This window comes from Pieris brassicae, chromosome 4 (assembly GCF_905147105.1).
Source record: "Pieris brassicae chromosome 4, ilPieBrab1.1, whole genome shotgun sequence".
Classification (NCBI taxonomy): Eukaryota; Metazoa; Arthropoda; class Insecta; order Lepidoptera; family Pieridae; genus Pieris; species Pieris brassicae.
This window is the reverse complement of record NC_059668.1, coordinates 13061276-13074169: the sequence shown is the minus strand read 5'-3', so window position 1 is coordinate 13074169 and position 12894 is coordinate 13061276. Positions and strand designations below refer to the sequence as shown.

General features: G+C 34.3%; 1 protein-coding gene across 1 annotated transcript in view; it reads left to right on the top strand.

Moving 5' to 3' along the window:
• LOC123708872 (pollen-specific leucine-rich repeat extensin-like protein 2) overlaps window positions 1-11902 on the top strand; it is a 29107-nt gene extending 17205 nt beyond the window's left edge. The window contains exons 2-4 of the mRNA XM_045659812.1: window positions 9056-9175; window positions 10146-10313; window positions 10398-11902. Coding sequence (XP_045515768.1) covers window positions 9056-9175; window positions 10146-10313; window positions 10398-11627 — 1518 coding nt within the window. The 3' untranslated portion in view covers window positions 11628-11902. The remainder of the gene's footprint in view (window positions 1-9055; window positions 9176-10145; window positions 10314-10397) is intronic.
• Window positions 11903-12894: the final 992 nt, after the last annotated feature.

Sequence of the window (12894 nt, the reverse complement as noted above, 5' to 3'; positions counted from 1 at the left end):
TCATCAAGTTGTGAAAATACTTGGCTTGTAATGTCGGTAATTTGCCAGAAAATTTTAATAGAATTACAATGATGATATAGTGGCATTAACAGCGTCCTGGTGACCACACCGACTTGTATTACTAATAGCCAATATATAATTATGGTTTTCTTTAAGTTTACGATTGAAAATAGTTTTTTGTTTATATTCAACTGCTTCGTAAACAAAATACATGATTACATGATAATATAAATACTTTTCCAACAAATATGGTTGTGTTGGATTTGAGTCTAGTTGAAATTATAAATGTTTTGGTTTGAATTAGTAGGATGTATCTCTTATAATTATTGATTTTTTAAAAATGTGATTACACGTAAAACAAGACACAAAAAAATATAAAACTAATACGTCGTAGGAATACAATTCACGTAAAAATAACATAAAAAAGTATTTCAAGATCTCGATTATACACTATATGTTACCAACTAAGCATATAATATAAATTAAATTATATAACGTATATTATATGTAAAAGGTCCTCGAAATTATTAAAAATGTATATAAAAGATCGGCGAAGTTGAAAGATCAACATTATTTTTGTACAAATTGCGCAAAAATTACCTTGACTGAAGTTTACTAGAGCAAAAATTGTTTCAGTTTTTATAAATGCATATTTATGTAAATTAAATAATCTGCTTGACCTTCTCTTTGGTGCTTAGAAGGCTGTGTTAAACACAGTTAATTGTTTGTGAAATTATCTAATTAGATACAACATAATCGTTTAGAAACGTTTTGTTTTTTATAGAAAGTGATGTAGTTAATTTATATATGAACTTAACTTTTTAAGGATTTTAGGAGCTTTTGTATGACGTAAGCAATTTATAATAATACGAAGCGCTCTTAGTAGAAAAAAAAACATTATGCAATTAACATAAAATACAAAACATTTTTTTTTCTTTTTTAATTAATCGATTTACGTAACAGTGTCTAGACATCGAAACCTTCTTGGAGATTTTCCTTCTCTCTCCTGGCTCTGTTTGTTAATGTGTCGTGTGAGTAATGATTTTTATAACTGCCAAAAAAACATGTAATTATATGCGCACACGAAAGCAGGGTTCGCTTAGTGTCTTCAGGGTGCGGCACTAAACTACTTACTAGTCTGTACGTTTATACTAACATAATGATGGATTTTTTATCTGAACAATAAATAATAATAATAGTAACGATAAAACCTGAGGCCGTAGTTTTGAACCCCTATAACGCACCAATGGCTCTGGCTATGTGCGCAAATAACTCTCGTTCGTACGATGAAGGAAAATATTTATTAAAATCAGCTGATGCTCTCGATCCAAAAAGTCATCGTGTGTCTGGTACAGAGCTGATTAAATCACGAAGTAAGCACATAAATCTATTTTTTTATATGAAGACCACAAAAACATTTCATAATATCACATATATTCTAATAATTAACATAGTAGGTATAGTCTAATTACGCACGTATTTCATAAGTACGGGTATCACATATCGATATGGATATCCGAATATGAGAAGAATTCGTAACCTACATTGGCAAATACTGCCGCCAAGTGGAACCGTTACTGATATTAATGTAATTGGATTCTTGAATTTCAAGGACGATAACTTTTACTGTGATAGTCTTTTGCCTGTTTAGGTACACTCTCACGACCGGTTCTAAGGACAAATAATTTTTACGAGTCTAGAATTGACCAATGCAAAACTGTCAATATCTATTGATTAAATATGGTACCACGATGTAAGAGTGAAAATAAATTGTTTTATATATTTTTTTTAATATAGAAAACAACATTCAATATTAATTAATATATTAATAATTTAATATATTATTAAACAATACCGTATGTTGTATAAGACTAAACACTTCCTGTTTTCACAGGAATATATATTTTTTTTATATATACATTTCCTAATAAAAAATATATACAGTGGTGGTCATATAATTAGAAACACTTCTAATGAATTAAAAAATTATAACTTTAACGTACAAATGTTCGTAAAAAAATATACACATTCAATAATCAATAATCATGTCCATGTCCATGTCAATCAATAATTATAGCCACACAAATCAAAATGTCATAAAATAGATGTTAAATTACAGGGATCATCTTCTTATTCATCTTCTAGGTTAAACAGTACATTAAACAGGGCATTAAAGCATGAATTACATCAAATAAAATGTAAACCGACTCGATTACATGAAGCAATATTTTTTCTAAGGCTTTGCAACGACAAGATGGGTTGATCGCTTTTTAATTACTTTGTACATTTAGAATACTCACATTGGATTCGTTACTTCAAGTTATTGTAAGCTTGATATATCAAACATGAATTAAGGAAGACATCAGACTTCGAAGTAGAATCTGAAATTCCAACATCACCTCGATGTCCGTCGTTCCATGACAGAGCGTTTAAAAGCAAATGTGGAATCAACTGTCCGTCGAAGTAAACCAGTTTGACTAAGGGTACTGCAAGTTAGTTACCAATTCATTAAAAGACCTACAACGCACTCACGACCCCTCTCGCATTGTAAGGGTTCAAGGGCGTATCAGTTAATATAAGACGAATATCTTGCCCGTTAGCACCCTGTTAAGTAAATGACAATAAATTATTGTTATTTTATGTATTTATTTATACTTCGTTTTCATATAAAAATCTCTTCCAGACAACCACTGTGAGAAAAAGAATGAATAAGATAAGGTAAGCAAAAAGTGCAAAAATTCATAAGACATCTTAGTTATTTAGACAAAACGAATGGAACAAAATAAAGCAAATAAAACATATGTAAATTTTAATATAAAATTGGCCAAATGACAAATACGTCAGTAACATGAGTCAATTTGGCTTATACAGGAGTAATATTAACCTTGGGGTTGAGAATCATCCGGTCAAAGAATATAAGGTAGGTAGGTAATCTTCTTATTTTTAATTTCATTATACACATTTAATTATTAGTCATATTTGTTAAAAGGATGAAGCAGTGACCAGTATCCATTAATCTTATATCTGATTATACCTCCAGAATATCCTCGACAAGAATTAGACAAAGTAAAAGAACAAATATGAAATGAACTATAAACTTTTATATAAAAACGTTACATATATATGAAATTTATAATTCTAAAATCTTGTTTTGTTAATGTGTTATATAATTATTTAAATTTACGACCTTGAACCGTAATCCTAATTATATAGTAATAAAGTCTGTGAGATAAAATAACGAATATTAACATTTACAATCAATAAAATAAATTATGTAAGTATTTAAAAACGACTCGTTTCTTTTTGTCTTGATAAAAGTCTTTTCGCTTTTAAATATGTACTTACATCTCAAGGATTTTCTCACACCTTGCAGTATTTTTCCGATGTAAACAAAAATAATTTTAATATCATATATACATCATACATACATATCATAAAACAGAAACAGTTTATTTTTATTATGATTTTTTCTATAAGACTTTCTGTCTGGATGTTTCTTTCAGAACTGCCGATAACAGTTGTGGACACAGATAGTCTCCCTGTTTCACTCCACGTCGAATATCTATAATTTCTTCCTAATTTATACGTTTTTAGAGTTTCGTATTAGTTATTCAGGATATAGCTAATGCATCGAGCACTTTTTAGTCCGATAAAACTCATTACAGCTGAAAGTTCAGCCGCACCCTTTGCTAAATTCGTGTTGCATACGGCATTTAACTCTAGCACCCCGCGGTTATGATAATCTAGTTTTGCGAAACTCACGATTGTCCGAGTTTAATTCACGCAATGTCACCGCCCGCGGCCATTACACCATTTATTTTATCAATATTTCTTATACCGAACAATAAAATAATGTTGATACATGTTTGTATGCAAAGCTAAACGATATTTGGTAACAATACTGAAGGCGAATTTCATTACTACTACAAGTCATTATTGTATAATTTATAAAATGTTTTATTTTAGCAATATGTTGTATTGCTTTTAAGCTTATAAAAGCTTATTATCACTCTTATTAACTTGTCATCGGAAATAAACTGGTACAGCTGAGACCCTAATATCGATATGTCTCCCCAGCACAACAACGTTTTAGGTCTGGTCCTCAAATTCGTGTATTTGTTTTGTGATCTTTTGTTTTTTCTAATAAGCAAGTTGGGGATTATCCTCCTGTGCCTGTCACACACCGCTGAGTTTTTGAGTTTAAGGCGTTCAGTACCATGTTTAGGATTTAAGAACTTGCCTGTAAATAAAATCAAAATCTTCTCCAAAGTGATTGTTAAGTAACGATAGATAAAAATTGAAATTGTTTGTTAATTGATGTTATAAATTACACTTCTAATTACTTGATAGATCTTAAGAGCATAAAAGTTAACACTTAAAAATATCGTAACATAAAGTTGTTCTGCCATTCGACATGAACTAGGCCAAGATCAAAATATCAGTTATAAACCAGTTGTTTTAAGTTCACTTGTCACATATCAATTAATCTCAATTGTGTAAACTGTATTAAACACTAAATAAAATGTAATATTTGGTATAAAAATATAAATGCCGCTATAAACTTATAGTCTAACCTCAGATTTCTGTTTACGTTTCGTGATGATTGTTTATCTTAATAGATAAGTAGGTGATCAGCCTTCTGAGCTTCGATTTTTCTTTCGTCGGTCTAAGACGTGCCGGTTTCGAAAAAATCTGATCGCACGACGTTATGAGTCGTACGCTTAAGCCACTAGGCTAACACTGTACGCTTTGAAAAACTTTACGAATGTGTAATTAAAAATATGATTAACCACATTTAATTTAAACTTATCTAATACATATTAATATATCTCAGGTGTGTGTACTTAAATATGTATACGTTCGTGCATGTGTTGTATGTGAAAATGTGTTAAGGCGCCCCATTTATCTATTAATTTGTTTCGTCTGTCTATATACATCATGGCCATGTAGCGAGAATGTCTAGCAGAAAGTGGACCGAACGAGTTACCCAATGGAAAGGACCACCAGGCAAGAGGCGGAAGGGGAGACCCTTAGACCGCGGGGAAGATGACCTAAAAAGATCAGCTGACATAAACTGGTACTCCATAGCACAAGACCGACAAAAAAGGGCACTTTTGAAGGAGGCCTGTACCCAAACCGGGGTTCCTGTTAATTCATAAATAAATAATGTATATATATATATTACTAACATAATCTAAGGTAACATACTAAAAATAATCAATATTTTTGTTTACTGTAATATAGCAACTACCAACTATTGTAAAACAGGAAATAAAAAGGTCAATTATTATTATTACATCTCAATAAGCACAAGCCAGCTCATATACCCAAACAAACCAGGTTCCCAGTAATGCAATCGTCAAGTAGATTGATAGATGTCAATACTGACAGATTGTGGTTAACGAGGTAACATTGTTGGTGCAGGTTGCATGCGTTGCAAAACTAATGCTACTCTTGTGCAGAATTAACGAGTACGGAGGTTTAGAAATATGTCTGGAATGGAATGTACGAGATTCGAATTTAGAATCATTGCGATTGATTCTTCGTAATGTATATTGGATAAATTTTCAGCAATTTGTTGCAATTTAATCGTAATACAGTGCTTGATAAAGTGCTTTTGTCGAGGAATATCCCATAATATTTAGCATTAAGATTCGAATACCCGTCTAGATCTCGCAGTAGATTGATATCGATTTTTAATTAACTGTCTAGAGATTCAACTAACTCTCTGATTTAACTAATTTACTGCGACATAGACATTGTTACAGTAGAAGCATTTATTTAGTTTACTACCTGTTGCTGCACAAAACTTTACAAAAAACAATGTACGGTAATAGTACCGAACATTGTTTTTTGTCGTCGTAGACACAAATTGAAGTGTGAAGAAATTTACGTTACAGAAGCGTTCTAAAATCTATTGCATATGATTGTTTGATTGAGACACGTATGAATGACTGTATGTGATGTCACAATTGCACTTGATACTGACTCTATATGGTGCTGTTACGCTTGTCTATTCAACACATCTCACATTGCGCACGCGTCGTGCACTTTCTAGGTTGAGTAACAATACGAGGATCTATGTTATGAATCTAGAATTTAGTCTCCAGAGGAAACTTATGGTTCGATAGTAAGTAATCAGTTTTCTTAACTTAAAGCCTTCATCTAGTTGTCTCGTACTCAAATATTTACTTATGTGTATGCATGTATAATATTATACGTTCGGACCTCTATAGTTTCGAGGTCCTTGACAACTCCATCCCATCAACGCAGACTCGATCTACGGGATGTAATACCGTTAATAAAAATAATGAACAAAATATATTTATATATACCAAAATGAATAAATTTTGATGTATAATAATGCTTACCATAATAACGCTTATACTTATTTGTATAAAAATCTATACCTTTTCCACCGATTATTAAAATGAAAGTTAACTAGGTCGTAACTTAAAGACTTATATTAAATTATATACAAATTATAAACAAACACAGCATTTTCTGCAGAATATAAAGAACAGGAAAAAGTTAAAATTACGTAAATTAGATATTTTCGCACACACAATACAACATAAACTTTCACAAAAATTGTACACAGGCGAGAATTGTCTTAAAATATAATCGTCATTGTACAAAATTATTCTCACTTTCCCTCGTTTCTTATATTAGAGTTATCAGAAATATGTGTAATGAAATTGTCATATATATAGAAATATCTTGATCGTTGATAATATCACTATGAACTCAATAATTGGAAATATGTTCAAGTTAATTGCCGTTGTTACAGACGTTGCCGTTGATAAGGTTGATTTACGAATATATGTGTTGGCCTAAAAGCTCGTAAAAAAGGAAAACCTCGTAAAAAAATCGACATGTCTTAGATCCTTCGACATGTGTCAAGCACAGAAAACTGACCACCTATGTCTGAGTCCAGGGTTGTGCTGCTATATTATTATTAATAAACTATTAACAATACAGCCTCACTAACTTTTCTAAGAAACAGAAGCGAACTTAGAATCCATCCTCTTAGCCATCCATTGTAGGTACACACTAACCAAATGGAGCGTAGTACATTGTGTAATTACAATATTAACAAGTACCTACATTCCAATCGAACTAATATTATTGTACCGGTTACGTGACTAGACTAGTTTTTACTGCGGAATTTGCCACTTTTCCCTGCGGCGTGGTCACTCCAAGCTTACATCATATGAAACTGGGGCGGTATGTGGTAATTACTCATTATTTTGCGTTCTGAGTATTTTTATTGCTTATGCTTATAATGCGCTAATTGTTATATTATCTGGCAATTCACTAACAGTGGAGGTTCTGTGCTAAACGTAGCATTTGGTTAATTTAATTAAATGAATGGATTAGATCCCTTTAAGTAACCAGCAACCCAGCGATTTTTCCTGATCACAGACCTCAAGAGAGTGCTACCTGGACAGAAATTATGCACTGATGAAGAGGTTATCGTCGAAACTGAAGAGTATATTGAGGCTAAAGACAAATCGTTCTACAAAAATGGTATCGAAAATTTGTATGACCGCTATAATCGTTGTGTCCATCTCTTAATAATTAAATCAAATTCTACCAAATAAATATTTTTTAGCTTATGAACTTTTTAGCTCACCGTATACGCGTGACAACTAACCTATACCTAAGTTATATTTATAGATGATACATATACTTACTTATACAGCTAAAGCTCATTAATATATTAAGAAATATACTTCTAAAGTTATTAGGAAAATATATTTATATAAAATTCACATAACACTGTAAGTAATCTTACTTTTCACCTGGCTCCCGTTTTAATAGCGATATTAGTACGTTAATCATCCTAAAGTGAGTGATAACTGATCAAGCAGAAATTAATTTAAATATATTTTTATTGAATTTAATATGTAAAACAACGTTAAGTTTTATTATATTGTTGTCCTTCAAGAAACGGGCGTACCAATTCTTAAAAGGCCGTCAACGATAGTGTTCTAGCAATGTGAGTGTCTATACGCGGCGGTATCACTTAACATCAGGAGAGCCTGCCCGTATGCCTCCAATTGCATAAAAAAGCGATCGACTCTCTTGTCATAAGGTCGATACCTGACCAATATTATATAGATTTGTACGTCGTCTTAGGGGAAGATAAATATTGCAAATAAAATCGCAATACCATAGTATGGCCAGCGTCGTAGCTTTTCTTGAAGTCCTGTTATATCTTAGCCGAAGGATAATAAAAGCCTATTTATTGAATATTATTAACTATTTTCATTAAATAAAAATCAAAAGCTTCTATGTTTATGTTACGTAAAAAGAATTGTTATGCTTCGAAAGTCCTCTGGTATTTTACGATTCTATGTAATCTGGTGTTACTTGCCAGGTGTATATTTCAAGGTACCTACTGCAAATTTTACACATATCGTTATCTTGAAGGCCAAATAAAGTTCAAGACTGTGGCTATTTAATCATAGTAATTACGACAGTTACCATTGTTTAATACATTTACTATTCTATGATCAATAATAAATCATAAAACGTCTTAAACAAATAATTATATTTTTTTTTGGATAACAACGTTATATCGCGTTTGATGTTTATTGTTGTCTAATGAGATATGAATGTGTTTGTAACACAGGTGTTATTTGTAGTCTTTCATAAATTCCTTATAAATTAACGCTGTTCACATGATAAAAATTGTGAACTTTTTAAATTTTTATCTAATTATATAGAGTATGTCAATTATAAATGGCCATGGTTTTTATTTGAAAAGATTGAAATTTCTTTCCAAACTTGAATATACTTGCAACTATCAATGTATTTTTAATATAAACACAACATTTAAATACTCGAAATTGTAAAAAAATATTAAGCTATCAAAAATTACATTAGTTAATTTTAACAACATTATATTAGCCGGCAACGTTCTATAGAAGATTTTTTTTGTAATTCAATTAACACTTTTGTTTTTTTAATTTATATCATATTACAATAAATATGTATGAACGTAGTAATGGCAAGTTTTGTATACATTCTAAATAATATTTTTTTACAGGTGCTATGTCTGGTGCTGGCGACGGGGATGGCTGCAAGGCCAAGGCAGCGACTGCAGCAGCAGCAGCCCATCGATGCGTATGAGTATGAACCGGAGGCACAGGATCGGGCAGGCGAAAGGGTTAGTTCAACATTTATATTTCTGTCACTTAATGATAAAGTTAGAGACATTTTTGTCGACCCCAAGCCCCAGTTATGCCTTTTGTAGATAATAATATTAATTATTAAAGCTACAGCCAGAGGGTACCAGGAGGTAAAGACCTTGGACCTTGATCCGATAATTTTATCCATTTTCTATTGTAGTAGGTGGTCAGCCTTCTCTGTCTGCACCGTGACACCAGACCAAGATTGTTACGTTTCATTTTTGTTTTTTTTATTATTATCTTCTGATGTTAAGTGATACCGCAGCCCATGGACAATCTCATTGCCAGATGCGCATCGCAAGTGCGTTGCCGGCCTTTTAAGAATTTCGTTAAGATTCGGAAATACTTAAGTGCGCAGCAGGTTCCACATTGTGGTGGTGCGGGGCAAGAACTGCCTTAAAAATTGGAAGTCCTTTTTAATTAATTTACAGCGTTACTACCACAGGGACAAAACTTTTTTAAATTTGTATAATTTTCCTTTAAGTGATTTTTAATACTGTCAGAGTTTATTTTTAAATTGCTGTATATGCTCACATTTGAAATGTAAAAAATTAACAAAAATTTAAAATATTGTCGAATTTTCTTGACCAGAATATTTCTTGAGGTTTCCGTTCAATGGTATGCAGTATTTCTATTTGTATCTCTGTGGAACTAATGGTCTAGTTTAAACGTGTTTTAAATATTTGATTTATTCTCACATGCGATTCTATATCCTCCTACAACACTCCAGGCATTTACAAGAAAAACAAATTACATCAATAAAATATTTTTAAAAATTAGTTCCAAATAATTTGTGTACTTTAGAATAATAGTGATTGGTAACATGGTGTTTAAATTGGAGGTCCATGGTTCTATTTCCGGCAAAACGGTGAAATGTGTCCTTAATATGCCAAACTATAGTTGTACCGTGTAAGTTTTTAAAATCATATTTATTTTCTTTCCTTTCAGGTTGTCCTGGTATCTCCAGACGCATACGACCTCTACCAGGCACAAGATCGAGTTGACGAAGAGTATGAACCACGTGCCGTTCACAGGGCGCCCCAACGTTTGAAGCAGAACCAGATACAGGAGAGCCCTAAGCAGCCGCCCGTACAAACTATCCGAAACTACAATAAGGTAAGTTTGAACATCCGTACGTAGGTTGCATTTTGTTTTTATATGTATTCATTTGTTTCGATGTTCATATTAATTAAATTACAGGTAAACGATGACGGCAGCTTTACTTTCGGCTACGAAGCAGCTGATGGGTCCTTCAAGGAGGAGACTAGAGGCACTGACTGCGTCGTCCGTGGAAAGTACGGATACATCGATCCAGATGGCAACAAACGTGAATTCACCTATGTGTCTGGTAACCCATGTGATCCTAATAAGCCAAATGAAGATGACGAACCAGAAGGGCCAGCTGCTCCAGAATCTGCAGAACGCGACGATGGCGTCCCTAACTATCCGACTAGACCCGCTCTTCGACCCACTACAGCTCGACCTACGACAACTTACTTCCAAAACGACTTCAGGGATGCCGACGAGGAACCCGAAGAAGAGCCCCTACAGAACCTGAGACCACGAGTTGTGCAGCGTCCACAACCTGCAAGGCCCGTGCTTAGGCCAACCTACCAAGCTCAACCTATAGCCATTACGCCCCGACCAGTCCCAGTGACCACTGCTAGAGCTCTTCCTCCTGCAACCACTTTCAGACCTCAACTCGTCCAAGTTACAGCAAGACCTCAGGTTCAATACAGCCCCGAACCTAACTACGCTCAATCACCTTCACCCAACTACCCATCTCATTCTCCGGCTGCCCCACCGACCAGACCTAGCCAAATTGACTTCGCTGCTGAGTTTGCTAAATTCCACCACGAGAACCAAGTCCAATCGACCACCCCTAGTGCCCTTAGTGGCCCAACGAGAACTACAGTCGCCGCTAGTCCTTCGCCTAGTAACCCTCTGTATTCCACCGAACTGGTCTACGATCCAAACAGCGGCCAATACAACACCCAGCTATTCCAAAGCTTGCCCCAAACTAAGGGAGAACTGAACCTAAATCAAAGATTGCAACCCTACGTAGCGCAACAACAGCCACAGGCGCAGAGACCGTTTATTCCATCACCCCAGATTCCAGCCGCAGCGATTCCCAATCAATACAGACAGCCAATTCAGCAAACGAACCAAGAGGCCTACCAGAGACAGCAGTCCGAGTCGCAATTCCAAAACTCAGCGCAACTGTTCGCTCAACAACAGCAAATCCAGCAGAGTCAGTTGCAGAGGGACAGAGCCGCAGCGCGCGCTCAATCCCAAAGACTGTCAGTCCAACCCCAACATCAAGCCCAAAGAGCCCAATCCCCGCAATACTACTACGTGCCTAGAGGAGGAGAATCTATATCGTCAGGCCAAATCGACGCATTCCTGAGAGGACATGGCATCCAAATATAGAAAGTAGTAAATAGATAGGAGCTAGGTAACACTGTCGACCGATTTGAGTCCGTCTGGCCATAATACAGTGTACAAGTTTTTGCGGTCGCAAAGTGGCGAAATATCTAGTTCATTGGACTTGAGGTCGAGTGTACATAATGCTGTGTCTATCAGTACTTAACATAGATAGTTCTAAGATACGATACGAACGAACCCCCCCACTGGGGCCAGTCTGTAAATGTAGCAATTTTGTAATATTTTGTTTTTATAATAAATTATACTTTTTATAAATAAAAGATATTGTTTTTTTACACTGGTAAGCTTAACTTAATTTAATACAAATAATAATAAAAGCCTCTTGTTTTAGACCCTTTATATTTAAATACATTTATATTTCTATCATCTCATTCTTTCTAGATATCTGTGTGTCCTTTTTTCGCAAATATCTCCTCCAAATCCCGCCATTCCTATCTGCACCTGTCCACTTGCTGCTAAATCCTCTATCGCGTTTATTGCACATCAGTATTTCCAATTTTCTTAACCTACATAGTTATTATTAAAAGGATTAAAAAAACGGAAAGAGGAATAATAAACGGCAAATATAGGTATTTTCTCCAACTTCGTTTTTGTTCCCATTGGAGTAGAGACTCTTGCCGTGGGTTTCAAGTGCACAGGCGCTAATTAAAGATTTAAGTTGGCGCCTGGTAGATAGTACCGGTGACCAGGGAGCTGGTGCATTCCTCGTTCAACGAATAAGTATCGCAATACAGCGAGGAAATGCTGCCACAGGCACCACACTTTTTAAATTTTCTTTTTATATATATTTTTAATTATGTCAAGTATATGTACTTTATTCTAAATACAACTCCAACCTATTATTTTTATAAAACAATGTCTTCAGATCGTTGATGATATTGACGAAAATATATATTGATTGAACTACGAACAATGTTGTCAACTGTAGAAATTCTTGTAATTTTTTAAAAATCATTGTGGAAATTTATATCCTGAAACCATGTCTAAACGATGGTCGCGAAGTGTGGATTGCAAACAGTCGAAAATGGCTCTGCCAGCTGTGAACTCGCAACAGACAAAGCGACGTCTAAGCCTAAATAGAACCAATCTCAAAACAATGATAGGGACAATTACAGGCCATTGTCTCCTTAATAGACATATTTTTGTCTTAGGCGCGACAGACAGCCCCTTGTGCAGAGACTGTTTCAGCGCAGAGGATTCAGTCACCCACGTAGTCCTGGAATGCGACGCTGAGGCTAATCAACGTACAAAA